Consider the following 17790-nt stretch of genomic DNA (forward strand, 5'->3'; position numbering starts at 1 on the left):
TCTAACTCGAATTACTTTTAGGGCAACTTTCGCAAAAGTTGGCCGAGCCCCAGCTTTTTGAACAAGCACCCCTGCCACTGCCCCTGCCACTGCCACTGCCTCTACCCCTGCCCTATCAGGTAAACATGCAAATATATTCTGTAAAGCTGTTGCTTTTAAATATTTATCATTTCACATAAAAATAAAAATATTAATTAAATTCTCTTTTCTAGGGCTGAAGAGAATGGGCGAGCCACTTGAGGAGGCTTTGCAGAAAGCTCCTCGGACTGAGGTAAATAAAAATAATATGTAGTCATATAAATACCTAACAAAATGTTGTCCATATGCTCAACAAGCAGGTTGAGTTGCTTTCGGAGGAAGAAGAAGAACAAGTCTGTGAAGAAGATAAAAACGAACCCCGTTTAGCTATTCTTGCCTCTATAGCTGTAAGAGAGCAAAAAGGTAATATATATATAAAGCAAGAATTTCCAATATATAAATTTAATTTATCTTTAATTGTCTATAGAGATGACAACTGAGAGATTGTCAAAGGTGGTTGACAGTAAGTACTTGCAATAAAACATATTTAATTTTGTCTATATTAATACATCTCTCTTAGAGCTGCCCCTTTTGGACGAGGATGCCTTCCCTGAGGAAGACTCTCTTGCAAGCCTTAATGACAAGCAGGGAGTTTTCATTGAGAAATTCTGCCTCAGTAAGTACAACCAAAATAAATATTAATAGTTTAATAGACTAGGACAGCTTGTTCCAAAAGAAGAATTTTTCTTTCGGAAATGAAATCAAAAATCGCCTTATGCGAACGGAGGTGGCCCAGCAGTTAATTAGAGAAAGCTGATCTGTGACCTCAATTTTGTGGAATGCGCAGAGAGAATGAAAACTCTTTATAGGGAAAACAATCAAGCAAGCTGTTTTGCTTGTTTTGAAAGGTAAGCGATTCTCAGACTAAATAATAATATAATATATAGTATAACATTATATAATAGAATCAGATAAGAGTCTAATGATACCAATGTCAACAAACACATTAATTTGTGGCGCATGTGGGTGGATGGAGCTTGACCATGGGATAAATTTTGATAAAATAAAATAAAAATCAAATACAAAATACAAAATACAAAGAAAGTAATAGTTGGCTTTAAAGGTAATGGGGTCTAATGTAACCTAGAAAAAAATAGGGAATAAGAAGAGATTGTCTATTCTACAAAGCAACATGTAGAGAAAGGCATCCAAATAGGTGTAAAACCTAATTGCCTTAAGGAACATGGTTTTAAGAAAATTGAATGAAACTCAAAATGAACAAGATAGTTATAGCAGCCGTATGAATAAGCAAAACCTATAGTCAGAGAATAAAGGCTTACGAATGAATAGATAATTAATCGTTAACTATTGAATAATAATAATAATATTATTAAAAAAAAAGCATAAAAGAAGAAAGAGGCCTTTATACTAAAATGTTTTATGGACGAGAAAAGATACGTATTTAAATTGATCTTCTTTACTGTCCATATAATATATTTTTGATTTGCTGATTTGTGTGCGCCATTGCTATAAAAAAAGTTATTTGAAAGACAAGAATTGGTAGATGGGTCTGGCACAGCGTATGTATATCCAGATATTTAATTCACACAAGATGAATAAATGACGATACTAAAGTTAATGAACACCATCATTTTGATCTTATTCTTTTCCCGTGATTTAATACCAAATGTTAAGTACCACTCATTATAAGCTCAATTCAAGCTAGTCCTGGCTGCATCGTCTATAGTACCTTGACGTTTAGATAACATTAAAGACAAAGATTGAAAAGTGGTTCCTTTTTTTTTGAACCACGACATAATCCCAAAAATAATAACAGAAATTATAATAATTCTCCTGTTTCATTCCATAATCTTTTCCTTGTTCAAATCTTTTGCTCAAGTGTAAGACATAACATCATCTGTGCCTCTTGTAAAATTCATACTAAAGCGGTATCAAATCTATCAAAATATATATATATATGTATAAAGAGAAAGTTTCAAGAAATGATAATGAAACATATTTTTTTATCTTGACCAACCTTTGGTTCTTTATTTCTTTAAGAAAAAATGCTGCGTCCATAACCCGAGTGGACACCTTTTCACCTTTATGAATTCAAAGCATTTATTAGCTTTTATTTGATACCAATATGAGTATTGTCTTGACTTTCCTTAAAATGATTTTCATTTTTATTAAAGAACAAATTATAAGGAGGAAATAAATTATGTAAAGATCTTGCCACACATTAAAAATGGAGTAAGATGAGGTAAAAAGACGTTGGAATCACAGTCTCTAGAGTAATTTACCTTCAAACAGCTCAAGCAAACGAGTTGGTCTTCTATTTCTGTTTTTCTCTTATAAACTAAAAAACGCTTCATTTTGATACTTCCAGTAACAGTCTTTGAAGATCTCACTATTCTCTTTTCTTTTATATTTTATTTATATAATCTGGAGTACAAGAATTTCAATATAATATAAAATAAAAGAAATAAATAAAAGAAAAAAAAAACACGAAATTTTAATTTGGTTGGCTTTTGATATATACGCATATAACTTTATCAACATGCTTAACATTGAAGCCGATATAAAACTGTACAATTTTCCTATATTTGCCATCTACTCTGGCAATGTCATCAAGATGGAGGTCAAAGGCAAAGGAGACGGAGGCTCTGTGTACCTACATACATCCGACTTCAACTTGATGTACTATGCAATCCGTTATGCTGAAAAAGACGTCATGATGATGGTCAAAGGTAAAGAAAAAGAAAACAGTGAATATTATTTAATATATATCTTTTAGGGCCTGTCGATATGAAATGTGGCATGGGAGAGGGTAACATGTTACAGCCGCGTTTGCTGGGTACTTTAGAGTATATGAAAAGACTGAGATCAAGGATAGCACGAGTCACTACAGGGAACAGCGAGAGGAGTCAGAGGCTGACCGTCCTGTAAGCCAGCTTACAAGATACAGGGTCTTGCATCATATCGCGTCCAATTGGACTCAAAGCTTTGTAAAAGTTAAAGGCCGTGTTGACCTGGCCACTTTCTGCCGACCTTTGGAGGGCCTGCGTCTGGAATTGGTTAAAAAGGACTTGTTAGCGATGAACCTCTATTCCAAGATGGAGGCCTTGAACTGATTTCAAGCAGTATGGAAGAAACAAGCGGCCAGAACGCCTATGCACTTGAAAGACTTCGAGCCCAGAAAGTCAGACAAGAACAAGCCGCCTTGTTGACAGTAGAACCACTTCCCCGGCATCTACTCTTTTGAGATATTGACTTTGAATATCATTTTTAAATTATTATTATTATTATCATTATATAGCGCCTTTTAATATTAAGCATTGTACGATTCGGATCTCGATCAAATGTACCCTGAATGCAGATAAGTATATCTTGTTTTTGCTCATTTATTTTCTCATTTGCGATATATTAAGGGTGGACAATAGGATTAAATCTACGACACTGGTACTTAAGCATACTAAATTGGTACACAAGGCCTTTACGCAAAGCTATTACCAATCCCAAACGATTTCGAAAAAGCTATACAATATAGTCTCGATCTACGCTCATTAGGTCTACATCTTTATGAATTATATTCAGAGGTAATCAATGATTAAGTACTATATATCAACCACTTCAAAAAAAAATGGAGGAGTTTCCATTTTTTGAGCTGGACAAGCCTCCCGCTCCTTTACCCATCGCTTTTGGACTCCTTTTCATTATATCTTTGTCCAATATTACAGTTGATAATATTTTAAGCTTTTTTTGTTTTATTTTTTTTATTGACAAAAAGAAGAATAAATTATTTCTAGGTTTTGGTTCTAATACCATTACTCCATAGCATCTTTACTTTTTATTTTTACTTACCTCTTGGTCGGCCGAATTATCATAACATTGAATCCACAATTATTATGATTTTTTCAGCAAAATTAACCTACCCGTAAATCACAGTTGCATGCAAGGGAAATTATTGGTCCATGGCATGATTGGGAGAGGTGTGTTCATATTCAATAGAAATTATATGCACTTTAATACATATTAAAGAAAAAAAGAAATAGAGCAAATAAAGGAATATAAAATATTACCATAGTTTTGATAGCCTTGCTTAATTGTAAAAAGTGTTTATGGCGATAGTTTCGATAAGAAAGAAAATAAAAAGGGAACTTCGGAATAATTTTGGAGGATGATGGAATGAAGTATAATGCCAGCCTTGACTAATCTAGATGGACATTGTGAAGATACCAGAATGAAACAAAGAGTGAGTATCTATGACAACAAAATAATGTTATTATTATTACTTTGTTATCTGTAAAAGCATATTGTTTATTAAAGCACCTCACCAACGCCTACGAATATAATAAAAATTGAAAATTGTGAAAAGGAAAAAAAAAAAGCGAGACAAAAAAGCAGTATCAAGGCCGAGTTTCATCACAAAGCAAGTTCCAAAAAAATATTATGGTATTGATGACATCCTGAATATCTATATAATCGCACCTTTGAAATATTTTTATTTTATCTTTTTCTCTTTGCTCTTACTCTTTTGCTATTTTACCACTCACTAAATACTTACATACACCAACCAAATTTCCTTAAAATACTTCTTGTAAGCTTGAAATTATTTATTTCATAGTTCAATTCAATTTAAATTGTAAAAAATACCAACATTATTAAAAATGGAATACTTTGCCTTTATAGTATACCCTATAGACAATATTCATTAAAGGTCGGACACTTTCTCTTTGTCCCGTCGAGGTTTCCGACCAGTAGTTGTTGGAAATACTTTCCACTTTGAAGATTGATATATCAGACATGGGAAGCAACATTGCAGCTGACATGTCGATTGTACAAGCACAAATCGGCACTGTTGAAGAGACATTTCTGAACATGAATAGCAGGATTAGTGTTCTTGCCACCAGCAGCACTGAAACAATCACTTCTATTGACAGTTTGTCCAGGGTTCCCCTCGTTGCCCCTGCAAATACAATGGCTAATGTTGCTCAGCATGCTTTCAACGCCCCATCTGAGTTTAGCAAGAAGGCATCTAATGATGTTTACGTGAGTATCAACGTGTGTAAAATTTTATCGATGTATTTTCTCATATATTCTATCAAGCCCATATTCGTAATCTCATGTGGGATCCCAAGCTTAAAACAAGAAACCAAGCTGATATCCTGGCAAATGAGAGTAAGCCCAGATGGAATACGAATGTTTTCTTTTCTAAGTCACCAAACAAGGAGTTGGTGGTGCGACTTCTTGAAAACTTGAAGCGCAAGTTTACCCATGAGGGATTCAGAGAGGCAGATTTGAGAGCAAGACTACACAAAAACTTCACCAGCCGGGTTTCGAAAGCGAGAAAAACCGAAGAGGGAATAAAAGCAACAAACACTCGTTCAAGAAGGGCAGGACGTGCCAGAGGTGTAAGTGTTATCTCTAAATAAATAATTTCAAAATACTATAGTCTAGTCTTGAGAATTTTAAAAATATTAATACAAAAAACTACTATTAGAATCATACTCGCCGTTTACTTGCATACACAGACAACAAAGACGCAATTGATCTAGAGATGAAGAGAGATTGTGACTTCACGATGCAAGTGGCAGCGATTTCCGATGGAGAATCTGCAGATGAAGACTCTGAGAATCACACGAAGAGCATCGTCAAGATTGTTCGGTCAGGATGGAGAAGTGACGAGGTATATTATTTTATATTAATAATTGTGTCTTGTTATAAAAAAATATGAAGTAAAATATTAACGCTTTTGCTTTAGTTCAACTGTCTCAATGAACTCGTTGATATTATGTTGTTGATGCAATGGGGGCAAGTGCTCGTCAAATGATTAAGAGGGTTTTGACCAGTGTGTCCAACACAGCAACTCTAGATGACATAAACTCCAATTTTCCTCAGTGGACTCTTAGACATGGGTTCTAAATAAACAAAAAAATATATCTTTCTTTCTATCTACGTATTAGTCTTGACACGGTTATGGTGCAGTGACCAGCTGAACCAAGGAGGGCGCAATCACCACTTTGAGTGAATGGGGAGTGGCATAACAGAAATTGGAAACTCCTTTGGCCACAAGCTTGGCGATTGGTGTGATCTTTTCTGCGTTCGTGCATTTTTGTCGTTCTCTCAAACGCGAGAGAGAACGACGTGTCCGTAGAACAAAATTCACATACATATTTCGGTGAATCTGCATATCAACCACACTTTTTTTTACTCTTCCTACCTGGTTCTATTACTTTCGTACTTCATTTTCGATTAGTCCCCTTTACTAGCAGGCGTGGTAGTAGCAAAAGCTTTGAGTGTGGTGGTCCGTAATTTTGCATTGAGGACATCACATCGCCTAAATCCATGAATTTATTGTTTTTTTTTGTTGTTTTTCTAAATATATTTTCTGACCAACGATTTAGCATAGTCGCCCCCTATCCTCCCACCCTCAACCCCGAGACAATTTCTCACTTTTACGTGTGTCACACATATTTACATTAGCCTCTATAAATATCTGTTTGTGTCTCTATTTTACTTTTTGTTGCTAAGCTACATGTTTTATAAATAATTCTTTTGGGCGTTCTAAAAAAAAAGAGAACTCTGCGTTATGCCTATTCTGATTGGCTGATAATAATTCGAGCACAACAAAAAATAAAAAAATCTTTTTCGTTTCTTGCAGATTCAATCTCCACCTCTATTCCGCTCCTTTTTTTTTCTCTCTAAAAAATACTTCTTTATATTTCTTATTCCAGAATTCATTTCATCAATTTTTTATTGCTTGCCTTGTTTTGCTTATAAAAGACACCACAGAAATGCTATATACACTTTATTAGAATCAAGCAGAGATCTGCTTATATTATCCTCTAATAAATTATCAAATGCACCTTACTAAACTTCTATTCTCAATTTCTCTTTCATATTATTTATTTTCTATAGTTCTTTTCACTTAATTTTCTCTCATGACCCGAGGCCATCAAGATACCCGCCCACAGTCCCAGTTCAAGTACAGCCAATCATTAAGAGGCGGGACTTATTGAGAGCGAAATAAGACCGTCGTTTTGAAAGAAAGAAAAAAATGGAAGCAATCGACTGGAAAGGCAAAGAAGATGGGGATAATATACTAGGGTTCCGGAATGAGATATACGGACCTGAGGGTATGCATCTACAGGAGTTTCTGCGTTCTTAAACGTGAGCAGAACAAAGATGAAATTGCAAAGAGCAAGGCAAATGCTCTTTCCAGAAGATATGGCCGTGAGAAGGAGGTACCTTATATTTTAAAGGAACTATATTATTTGTAATATAAGTTAATCTAAAGGCGAAAAAAAAAACATGTATTTAATTCATATTTTTATTACCACTTCAAACGTCGCGAAGCAGCATACTTGCAAAACAAGCTTGCAATTGATGTAGCAATAGGAGAAGATTGCTCTGCTCTGCTCGCCAAGGAAACTATGTCTGAAACTGAATCAGACACTGATTCAACTGGCCTGTATCCCGTTCGAGTGATTCTGATCCCCCCGTCCAGAATGGAGAAGCGACGAGGTAAAACATTCAGATAATTTAAATACTGTTTTTTTGTTTTTTTGTTTTTGTGTCGTATATTACAATTGTTTAAAGAAAGGTGCAGTCAGTCATAAATTAGCCTAAATGACTAAGTTCAATATTAACTCGTTTTTACCCTTTATCTTCTTTTAGCCTGTCCACACCAAATCTATTCAATTAATAGCCATTTGCACCCTAAATTTAGATCTAATTAGCCATACAAAATAATAAAAAAATTAATCACAAATACAATATGACAATAGCCATTTATGCAGAAAATTATAATGAGTTGTTGCCATTAGATCGTGACACAATCTTGTTGGATATTCTACTATCTATTGGTCTTATTACGCGTACTGTGTTTTTGTCTTTCTTTCAGATATATATTACCAGAAAGCGGCCCAAGGTTTGTTTGTTTTTTTTTAAAAAAAAAAAATAGAAGAAAAGCTTCTTTACCCTTTCCTCCAAAGATATAGGGTTATGACATACCGTCCCAGGATAAAAATCTGCTAAATTGGAAACAACTTGTGGCCCGGGAGAATCAAAATGTCGTCTCTCTAGAGGTGCTCTCGGAATTGTTTTTCGATAAAGAATTTTTTATCAAAAAACAATAATGTTCCTATTTTAGAAGTATCTTTTTTTCAAAAAAGGAACAATATTTTTAAAGACCGTACTTTTTATACCTGCTCTCTAGCAGGGATAAATTTTTTTAAATATCCAAATATAGAAGTACATTTTTACTACTATCAGAACATCATTTGACAATCGCTTTTATCTTACTGTTATATATTATTTTCAGGGTCTTATTTGCTATACAAACCGGTAATTTCTACTCAAAATAATATATGGTATGCTATCTTGCCCCAAGTGCTTTGCTTGAAGTCGAATATTACATGCTTCCTCATAGTGATAAAGCCACAAGAAAAGGTATTCCTTTAATATGCTTTCAAATAAGTTTATATCTTTGGAGTATAGTACTGACTATAACACCGACGTATTATTAATTACACAACATCTATATTTGGCACATATTAATCTTCTAAAAAAGGAACATTATTGTTTTTCGATAAAGAATTCTTTATCGAAAAACAATTCCGAGAGCACCTTAGGATTAGCGTTTTTTTTTTATCCAATTTGGTTTCAAGGCTCGCGATTTTGCCGAGGAAGAACTGAAAGAGGCTGTGCGAGTTGTTTATGAAAAAGGAGGGACAAGTTACTCAGAGCTTACTTACACGAAGAATTTTTGAGAAATAACTCTAGGTAAAATTACTTTATCTGACAAGGCAAAACATAGATAGATATTTAGTCTAACAATTATACACTTTTATATGTTAAGATGGAGCACACACTCGACATAGTAATATATATCTGGTGACATATCATAGAATATTTATTCGCAAACTCTATTGTGAAAATAAAGAGGTAAGTTTAGAACACTCACTATCAAAAGAGAATAATCTTAATGAGCTTCTGCTGTTATAGTGGTTATACCATCCTTAGAAATGGCAAGCGTAAATTCAAAGTCAATTATAATCTATATGCATTTCTATCGGCAATTAGCTCGTTGATACAAGTAGAATTGTGACCAGAAAAGATGTCTTGGCAACCAAAATAAAAGATGATCAAGCAAAGTTACTATTAGAAGCAAAGACAATCATAGAAAATATTGCTAGTACTTTTAACTTCATCAACCCATCATCAATCGCAGTTCCCACCATTCAAATCGGCCGACTTTACTAGCACATCTCTCGTATGACCCCACCGAATTGTCACCAAACGCTTGTACGAAAGAATCCGGCTGCCTCTACAAGCAGACGATTCCCAAACAATGAAGTGTTATTTGAGAAGTTTAATTCTGTACAAACAATAAGTTGAGGATCTAGTATCCCACATAAAGAAATAAGTCATCAGTGCCATAGATAAACGCTCTTATTTTGGTCTTGTTCTCGGGAAAGCATACAAAACAAAAATTTTAAACTATCGCCACTGGATAAATAAAGCAGATGTTGAAAGCAGCGGCTAAACTGCTACTATTGATAAAAACGACGCCTATTTATCATAGCATTATTACTATATCTTTCTTAATGTTCACTATTGATAATAAATACCATCTACTTCTTTTTTGAATTCTAGCTTTTATTAATTTATTAATTAAAGAATGTAAATTAACATACATAAGAGTATATAATAATAATGCATATTTTGTATAAAAAATTGAGTGCTATAATATATACATGAATTGAATGCCATAAATCATTAACTACACATTGAAAGTAGAGCCAAAACAGTTCACTTATTAGCTAACTTTTATGGGAGTTTGAAAAAAAAATGGTAAAGAATTTATACTTTCAGTGAAAACGTGAGGATATGTGTCGCGTAAGCATGATCCTTGACTTTTGATTTCCAACTCTGTGATTCTTGGTCAATGTTTGTACGTAGTTTACTTAGCTGTGTCAGAAAGATAGTACCAAGCGCCTAGATTATCGTTGGTGTCATCGTAAAAAAAAGATATCAAAGAGTATTAATTGTCGAGAAAAGAAACCCTGCTAATGTACAATGGCGAGTAAATTAAGAAAATAATAGCTAATTCCTTTCTTTTGCATGTTAATTAGATGGTGGGTGTAATGAATAAAAGGAAAAAAGGCTCAACAAAACAGTTCCTTCGATTAAGGTTCCGCGTTATGTAAGCAATCATCGGATAAATTCTGGTGCTTTGCCGTCATACGGGTAGTTTGGCAGTGACTTATTTTTTTTTTTTTACATTTTTGGACAATTTGCTGGTTTTTGGATTTATGTCGCTATATGTGTAAGATAATAGATTTATCTTTCTTGCTGCTTGTCCTGTATGGTTGTGAGCAACATATATACGGTAGGTGGCTTTCATATCAATGCGCTTTCAATTCAAAGTTGCCTTATATGAGCATCATCTATACATATATACCTGCAAATATTACCATTATTGGGATAAGGTATATCACAAAGGTCAGCAACACAAAATGCATTACACAAATGATTCGTATACCGTATGGATCTCCCAACACCAATATATACACAGTGTATTAATGTGTAGCAAAGTCTGTATTGCTTCTCGCATTCAGTAAACATATCATTACGCTTTTCTGCAATGTCTTTTTATAAATAGAACATTTTCCTTAAAAATACAGAGCTTAAAAATCATCTTTACCAAAAAGAAAAGGAACTCCCACTCGATCCTTGAAAGCGAAACCGTAAATGTGTTCATGGTAACATCAATAGAAATAATTCCATACTATAAAAAGCCTTTTTTCTTTCCGTTTATCTTTCGCTAATCTATATTTCCTTCTCTTCCCTAAACTCTTTAACAATGGACGTCGTCTCAAATTTCATATCTGAATTGCGCAATAAGAACCTTCTATCCAGTAACCTTGGTGTAGTCAGTACTGCTACAATTGGAGTTCTTCTTTTGCTGGCTCTTAAGTATCCTGATCGTGCCATCTTTACTGAACATCGGGATGGTGTGCCTCATGAGAAAGGTCTTCCCCTTGTTGGTCATTTATTCGGGCTACTAAAGAACAAGTATCGAATCCATGACTTTCAAACCGACAAATTTGTAAAACTGGATACTATGACAATGCAAGTATACCACAAAATAAAACAATGATATTTTAATATTTGGCAGCTAAGGCATAAATTTGCCAATGACCAACCCACACATTTAATAGGACAATGTCTGTGCTGGGTATTCCCCGTACTATATTTACTATCGATCCGCGTAATGTTGAGCATGTTTTGAAAAGTAAGTTGAATTTTATTGAAGGTTCGGTCTGTGCCATACAAAAAAAAAGCCGAAATTGTAGAATGTCTTGACCTTATAATAGTGTAATTGACCTGCTTTAAATTAGCAAACTTTGAAAACTATGTAAAGAGTACTTGGTTTAGTGAATGTACTGTGCATCTCTTCGGTCACGGTATCTTAAATTCCAATGGAGCACAATGGAGATGGCAGCGCAAAGCAGCAAGTCTTATCTTTAACGTCAAGAACTTCCGAGATCAATTTACAGAGTATGCTCACCATAGGATTACTTTAGAAGAAAAAGAAGAAAACATAGTACTGATACTAGAATATTTAGCGTATTTGTGGATGAAGTTGAGATCTTGTGCAATGAGATACTCGAAAAGGCCGTGGTTTCTGGAGAGGCAGTCGATCTCCACGAACACATATTCCGTTTTACCCTCGATTCTTTTGTCTAGTAAGCTAAAGATAGTCTAGTACTCTGTTAAGTTCCCACACTAACTTCCATTAATTATTTATTTATTTATTTTAAGCCTTGGTTTTGGTATTCAATTGAATTCATTAAAGACAAAGGAAGAAGTAGATTTTGCTGCTTCCTTTGACGCATGCCAGCTATACTCGCTCGAAAAATTCATGAACCCTATGATTGAGTATACAGCCATAATTGACAGAATTCTGCACCCTAGAAAGAAAACGATAAAGCAACACATCGAAACCATAGACAATTTTTCTTCAGCTGTGATTTCTAAGCGTCGTACAGAACTTGCAAACGGTGGGACACCTAATGACCTATTGTCCCGTTTTATGGGCGCCAAGAATGAGAAAGACGAACCTTTGAGTGATAAAGAATTGAAGGACATTTCATTGAACTTCATTATTGCTGGTCGTGACACCACTGCTGTAGCTCTCACCTGGGTATTCTATTGTTTGTTTAACGCACCAGAGGTTGAAAAGAAGCTCCTTGAAGAAATTACGAATTGCATCAAGGATGAAAAGAAGATGGATTCGGCCGAGATTTATGAGACTATCAAGAACATGACTTATGCTCATGCAGTGTAAGTCTATAGTATATCTAGATAAAATATATGCTTGTATTTACCCGGGAAATAATCGGCTTTAGATTCTACGAAGTTCTCCGGTTATATCCTCCAGTCCCTAATAACCAGAAATATGCTCTTAATGACGATATACTTCCAGATGGCACACATGTACTAAAGGGTGACAATGTAGCCTGGTCGCCTTACGGATCCAGTCGAAACAAAAAGATCTGGGGTCCCGATGCGGCAAATTTTGATCCTGAACGATGGATCACTCTGGAAGGTAATCTTCGTCGTGAAACACAAGGCAGATGGTCAGTTTTCAACGGTGGTCCAAGAGTCTGTCTTGGTGAGTTGTTTTCTTTTAATAGTATTAAATCTCACTAGCAAGAATCGTAAAGAAATAAAAAATATTCCCATCTTTAAAAACATATGATTTATTCAAGTTCTCTTTTTTTAAAATAATAATAATAATAATAGGTCAAAGCTTTGCTACTTTGGAAGCATTAGTTGTAATCATCTTCTTGTTTAAGAGATACAAGTTTACCATGCTTCCGAACCAAGACATTACCTACGAGACTTCCTTAACCTTGCCTATGAAGAATGGTTTGAGGGTCAAAGTCGAGAAGCGTGTTTAATCAATTGTATCGGACACTCTCCTCTATATGAGCTTGTCCTCATTCAACTCCCACAATGTCCATACAGCATACACACATTCAAAATAATATTTTATATATAACTTCAATACAATTACTTTACATAAATAAATAAATATATCAAAATTTATTCGGCATTAATATGCTTTTACCTTTTTGATTTGGTCAATCTGATTCAAGTTTATTGTGGATAGTGATACACATCTATCTAAAATATGGTATTCTTCTTTGGTAGTCTTTGACGTATAGAACATTTAAGTGTTCTTGGAGTGATGGGTCAATCGGCAAATTGGGAAATAGTACAGAAATGCATATATAGACATATATTTATATAAAGCTATATTATAGTGAGACGGTTGGTATGGCTTTTGGAAGTCGCCACTCCATAGAGTATAAATAGGAAAAGGTAAGAATACTAAAGTGCGTGAATCGAGTAGGTTGAATGCGCAAGGCAGCACAGACCCTAATTGAGGGAGTTTAGTGAGACATAATAAAATAACACTTTTTCTCTATTTGCACATCATAGTTGATCTAGTTATTTAAGTATCATTTGACTCATCCTAGTTGTTTGAGTGTATGTCTATTGTCCCTTGTTACGACAGATCCATTAGAGATAGAAAACCCCTGCCAGCTTGTAATCAGGCTATAGACACTGTGCAACTCGAATATCCTTTCCCACAATAAATGTGTAACTAGCTAATTTACGTCTTACAAATACACTATATTTTAATGTTTATTTTGTTAGGACATTCTTTTCGAAATCTGGAAGTAAATATACCCTTTTAGGCTTATATAGTTTCTAAAAGTACAAGTCGATTGACTCATCACTTGGTGAGCACCTGGGATTTCTGGGAAAACTTTATTATGCTATATATATTTACGTGAATACAGGATTATGAGTCAAACCTTAATAGTAAGCATGGAAGGTATATTTCCCCGAAGTCCGGGATTTTATGGTATAAGCCTGTAGTCAATGTGCGACACCACAAGAGTAAGTTTTGTTTTGTCTTTTTTTTTTATATCGAAAAAATGGTGTGATATTTTTTATCACTCTATTAAAAAAAACCCCCATTTTTTTTTATTCCATATTATCAAAATAAAATAAGCATTTGAATTCACATTTAGAAAAGATATACACTTGGGCTTATTCAATATAAGCGCCAGTTTGCTATCATTATGGAATACAACGTTTGTTCAGCCTCTCAAATTTTATTAAAGAAAAAAAAACCATTGAAAGTAGGAGTTTTATATCTTATGCCTTCTAATTACGTCTCTTAAGGCATCTCTTTTATATGGTAAGTGTTGGGCTCCCCATCTCATCCCTTTAGAGGGGTGTGTCTAATATGACAGTTGTAAGATAAGTGGAAAGTAAGTTTCTTTTTGTACGTAAATTCATGCTTTTAATATACGTTTTCTTTTCTTTTTTAAAAATAATAATATATATGTATAAAACTTACGTCGATTAGAGACTTGAATAGATTGGGTCTTTTGAAGAAAACTTGGGCAAAGTGAATCATGTAGATTCCGCAATCGAAATTGTTTGTTTGTCTGAGAACAGGTGGGTTTGAGTATGTAGGGCAAACAAAGTTTTGCTCTTTCACACCGTGTTTGATACGAGCTTCATATTTCAGGTACTCGATCAGAAGATTGGGAAAATTATTTTTACAGACACCCAGAGAGTTCAGTACATAAATGTGCGGTCTGTAATAAGTGTGAAGAAAATGACTTGGATATTAGCCTAGACTCATCGCAATTAGCATAGTGACTATACTCACGACCGCTTGGCTTTTGAAGGGAATACGCACTGGTCCACATTCACAGCAATCATTAAAATCCAATGGTTTCTGTCATTAAAGAGAATTTGAATAAATTGCACTCCTTTTTCACGTATTCAGGCATTCTTGAATTATTATTATTCCAACAAACCTCTCGTTTACTGGGATGACAATATGTTTCTTTTTAAATAAATCGACCTTTGATCCCCACTTCTTGAGACCGTCCAGATCGCATGTCTTTACTTTTTTTAATAGGTCTTGGTAAAAGAAGCAATTAAAGACATGCACATCTGTTTTAAGTGGGGACTTTTGTTTTGTTGCTATTGAATCCATGGACCATGTAAGGAAAAAGTCGATCAGGTTGTCATTGAGATATTCTCCATCTTGTAATTTTTTTTCGTCTCTGCGAGTGATCATAATCTGGTCTCTAGTGCGCGTTCTTTTGGGTGGATAAGTAAATATCCTACAGAAACATCCAAAATAATTATTACTTGACACATAAGATCCATCACAAGTTCTTACATTTCCGATTCTACCATAGTTTCGTCTTCGTCTGATGATGTTATAGTTATATAGTCTTGAGGTGAAATTGTCGTTGGACTACTGTTCGGTTTAGCGTTGGAGAGATCAGTTTCACCCATTTTTTCTTCTTTTGCTTCTTGTTCTTGCTTTACTTCCTCCTCCTCCTCTTCCTCTTCTTCATCTTCTCCTTCTTCCTCTTCTTCATCATCTCCTTCTTCCTCTTCTTCATCATCTCCTTCTTCCTCTTCTTCATCATCTCCTTCTTCCTCTTCTTCATCATCTCCTTCTTCCTCTTCTTCATCGTCTCCTTCTTCCTCTTCTTCTTCTCCTTCTTCTTCATCCTCCTCCTCTTCTTTTTCTTCTTCTTCTTCTTCTTCTACTTCCTCCTCTTCTCCTTCTTCTTCATCCTCATTCTCTTCTTCTTCTTCTCCTTCTTCATCTTCATTCTCTTCTTTTTCTTCTTTTTCTTCTTCTCCTTCTTCTTCTACTTCCTCCTCTTCTCCTTCTTCTTCATCCTCATTCTCTTCTTCTTCTTCTCCTTCTTCTTCGCCTTCTTCTTCTTCATCCTCCTCTTCTTGTTCTCCTTCTTTTTCTTCATCCTCCTCTTCTCCTTCTACTTCCTCCTCTTCTCCTTCGTCATCCTCTTCTTCATCTTCTTCTTCTTCGACATCTTGTTCTTTCTCTTCTTGTTCTTTTTTTTCTTGTTTTTCTTGTTTTACTTCTGTTTCTTCTGTTTCTGTCTCTTGTTCTTTTTCTTGATTCACTTTTACTTCTTGTTCTTGTTCTTTATCTCCTTCTGTTTCTTCTCCTTCTGTTTCTTCTCCTTCTGTTTCTTCTCCTTCTTCTGTTTCTTCTCCTTCTTCTGTTTCTTCTCCTTCTTCTGTTTCTTCTCCTTCTTCTGTTTCTTCTCCTTCTTCTGTTTCTTCTCCTTCTTCTGTTTCTCCTTCTTGCTCTTCTTCTTCTTCTTGCTCTTCTTCTTGGCCTTCTACTTCTTTCTCTTCTTCTTCTGTTTCTTGCCCTTGCTCTTCTTGTTTTTCTTCTTGCTCTTCTTCTTCACTGAGTTGATGAATCATGCAATATTCGCGAGTCTTCTTTTGCCTTTTGCGTGACTTCTGTTCCGTAGTTAAATTCACTGATACAACTAATTTGATATTCTCAACAAGTCACTACTTCTCACCTTTTCAAGCTCTAGATAACGTCGCCGTTTAGCAATAATATCCCATTTTCGTTCGAGATTCTACAAGTAAGAGTAAAAGTATATACATGTATAAGTAAATATTGGCACACACACACACATAAGTATATATATTCCTTTTCTATTATAAGTTCTTGGGTTGTTAAAACCATTCCCTTAAAGCAATTTTTTCATATTCTTTGTTGTAAATTCTGTATGTCAAGCTTCGTATAGATATACGATTTAAACAATACAAAAATATGAAAATGTACAAGTGATTTATGGAAAATAGCCCGCATAAGCATATCCTAAAAAAAGCCCTTACCAATGAAAGTATTGCTATAAACAGCGTTAAAATTTGTTTTCTTGTTTTTAAAAGTATATTATATATATATATAGTGGTAATATAATGATAATAATAATAAAAGGCTTGAGCTACTTACGTGATGTGTCAATAATTTCTGGGAGTTGATGATGTTTTTCTGGCAAGAAGTTCTGTTCAAGCGTTTCCTATTAATATATTTGTAAGAGATTAGCTATACTTGATATCGTTTAGTGTATTATGTATCAAGTAACATACAGAGTCCAACTTGGCATGCTGAACATTTTTTTTAGGTGTTTCTGTCGGACCTAGAATAATAGAAAGGTTAGAGACAATGAATATCTTTAGAATTTTTATATTCGCGTTTAATTTAGGCTTTGTCTAAAGTGCGAATAAATGAATGAATGAATTATTTTTTTAGTATTTACCAGATCCTTTAGTCTGGCTTAAAGGTGAGGGTTTTCTGGCCAGGTGTTTTGGTAAGCTTGTTCTCTTGAAGACAGGCGTTTTACAGTTGATAGTCTACCATGACATAAAATAAAATAAGATAAATCATTTATACCAATAACGTTCATTAACATAATATACGGTTGTTTATTATTTGTGTGTTTAATTATCGCATTTGTCTATAACAACTAAATGAATAGTAATAACTCATATATATGTATATATCCCAAACATAAAGTCAAGAAGTTCAAGCCTCATTTTCTTTAGTTTAGAATAGTTGAATCAAGTAATAAATAAACTTTCAAAAAGTCATTTCTCCATCGTGTTCACTTACAATTCCCTATTGTGATTCAAGAGAAAAAAATATGAATTAGTAAATTAACTTTGTTGTCCCTGGAAAAAAAAATAAGGAGAACACGCCAGTCATATTAAAGAAAAGCACACAATGAGATCGTTCACTGGGTATCATCTTGTGCCTTTATGTTTATTTTATTTTTCCCAAGAAGAATGCAGGTATAACGTAATATATTTATTTGACAC

At 34.4% G+C, this 17790-nt stretch overlaps 5 protein-coding genes across 5 annotated transcripts; 4 read left to right on the top strand and 1 right to left on the bottom strand.

The window, feature by feature from the left end:
* Window positions 1-2578: 2578 nt before the first annotated feature.
* On the top strand, window positions 2579-3283 carry PHYBLDRAFT_148237 (hypothetical protein; the record flags this gene model as incomplete). Its single annotated transcript, XM_018432041.1, has 3 exons — window positions 2579-2768; window positions 2863-3109; window positions 3163-3283. The coding sequence occupies 3 exons, from the start codon at window positions 2579-2581 to the stop codon at window positions 3281-3283; spliced, it is 558 nt and encodes a 185-aa protein (XP_018289061.1).
* A 1541-nt stretch (window positions 3284-4824) lies between these two features.
* On the top strand, window positions 4825-5851 carry PHYBLDRAFT_171085 (hypothetical protein; the record flags this gene model as incomplete). The annotated part of the gene is made up of 4 exons (XM_018436505.1): window positions 4825-5086; window positions 5128-5432; window positions 5522-5707; window positions 5783-5851. 4 exons carry the CDS (start codon window positions 4825-4827, stop codon window positions 5849-5851), a joined length of 822 nt encoding a protein of 273 aa, XP_018289062.1.
* A 144-nt stretch (window positions 5852-5995) lies between these two features.
* On the bottom strand, window positions 5996-6368 carry PHYBLDRAFT_148239 (hypothetical protein; the record flags this gene model as incomplete). The annotated part of the gene is made up of 2 exons (XM_018432042.1): window positions 5996-6205; window positions 6288-6368. 2 exons carry the CDS (start codon window positions 6366-6368, stop codon window positions 5996-5998), a joined length of 291 nt encoding a protein of 96 aa, XP_018289063.1.
* Window positions 6369-7136: 768 nt separating this feature from the next.
* Window positions 7137-9285, top strand: PHYBLDRAFT_171086 (hypothetical protein; the record flags this gene model as incomplete). Its single annotated transcript, XM_018436506.1, has 6 exons — window positions 7137-7297; window positions 7319-7545; window positions 7809-7951; window positions 8691-8757; window positions 8882-8967; window positions 9106-9285. The coding sequence occupies 6 exons, from the start codon at window positions 7137-7139 to the stop codon at window positions 9283-9285; spliced, it is 864 nt and encodes a 287-aa protein (XP_018289064.1).
* Window positions 9286-10866: 1581 nt separating this feature from the next.
* PHYBLDRAFT_187893 (cytochrome P450 CYP5203) lies at window positions 10867-13146 on the top strand. Its single transcript, XM_018439434.1, has 7 exons — window positions 10867-11157; window positions 11247-11320; window positions 11427-11586; window positions 11655-11774; window positions 11851-12372; window positions 12438-12703; window positions 12835-13146. The coding sequence occupies exons 1-7, from the start codon at window positions 10889-10891 to the stop codon at window positions 12990-12992; spliced, it is 1569 nt and encodes a 522-aa protein (XP_018289065.1). The 5' UTR covers window positions 10867-10888; the 3' UTR covers window positions 12993-13146.
* Window positions 13147-17790: the final 4644 nt, after the last annotated feature.

The sequence above is a fragment of the Phycomyces blakesleeanus genome (assembly GCF_001638985.1).
Source record: "Phycomyces blakesleeanus NRRL 1555(-) unplaced genomic scaffold PHYBLscaffold_17, whole genome shotgun sequence".
NCBI classification, from domain to species: Eukaryota; Fungi; Mucoromycota; class Mucoromycetes; order Mucorales; family Phycomycetaceae; genus Phycomyces; species Phycomyces blakesleeanus.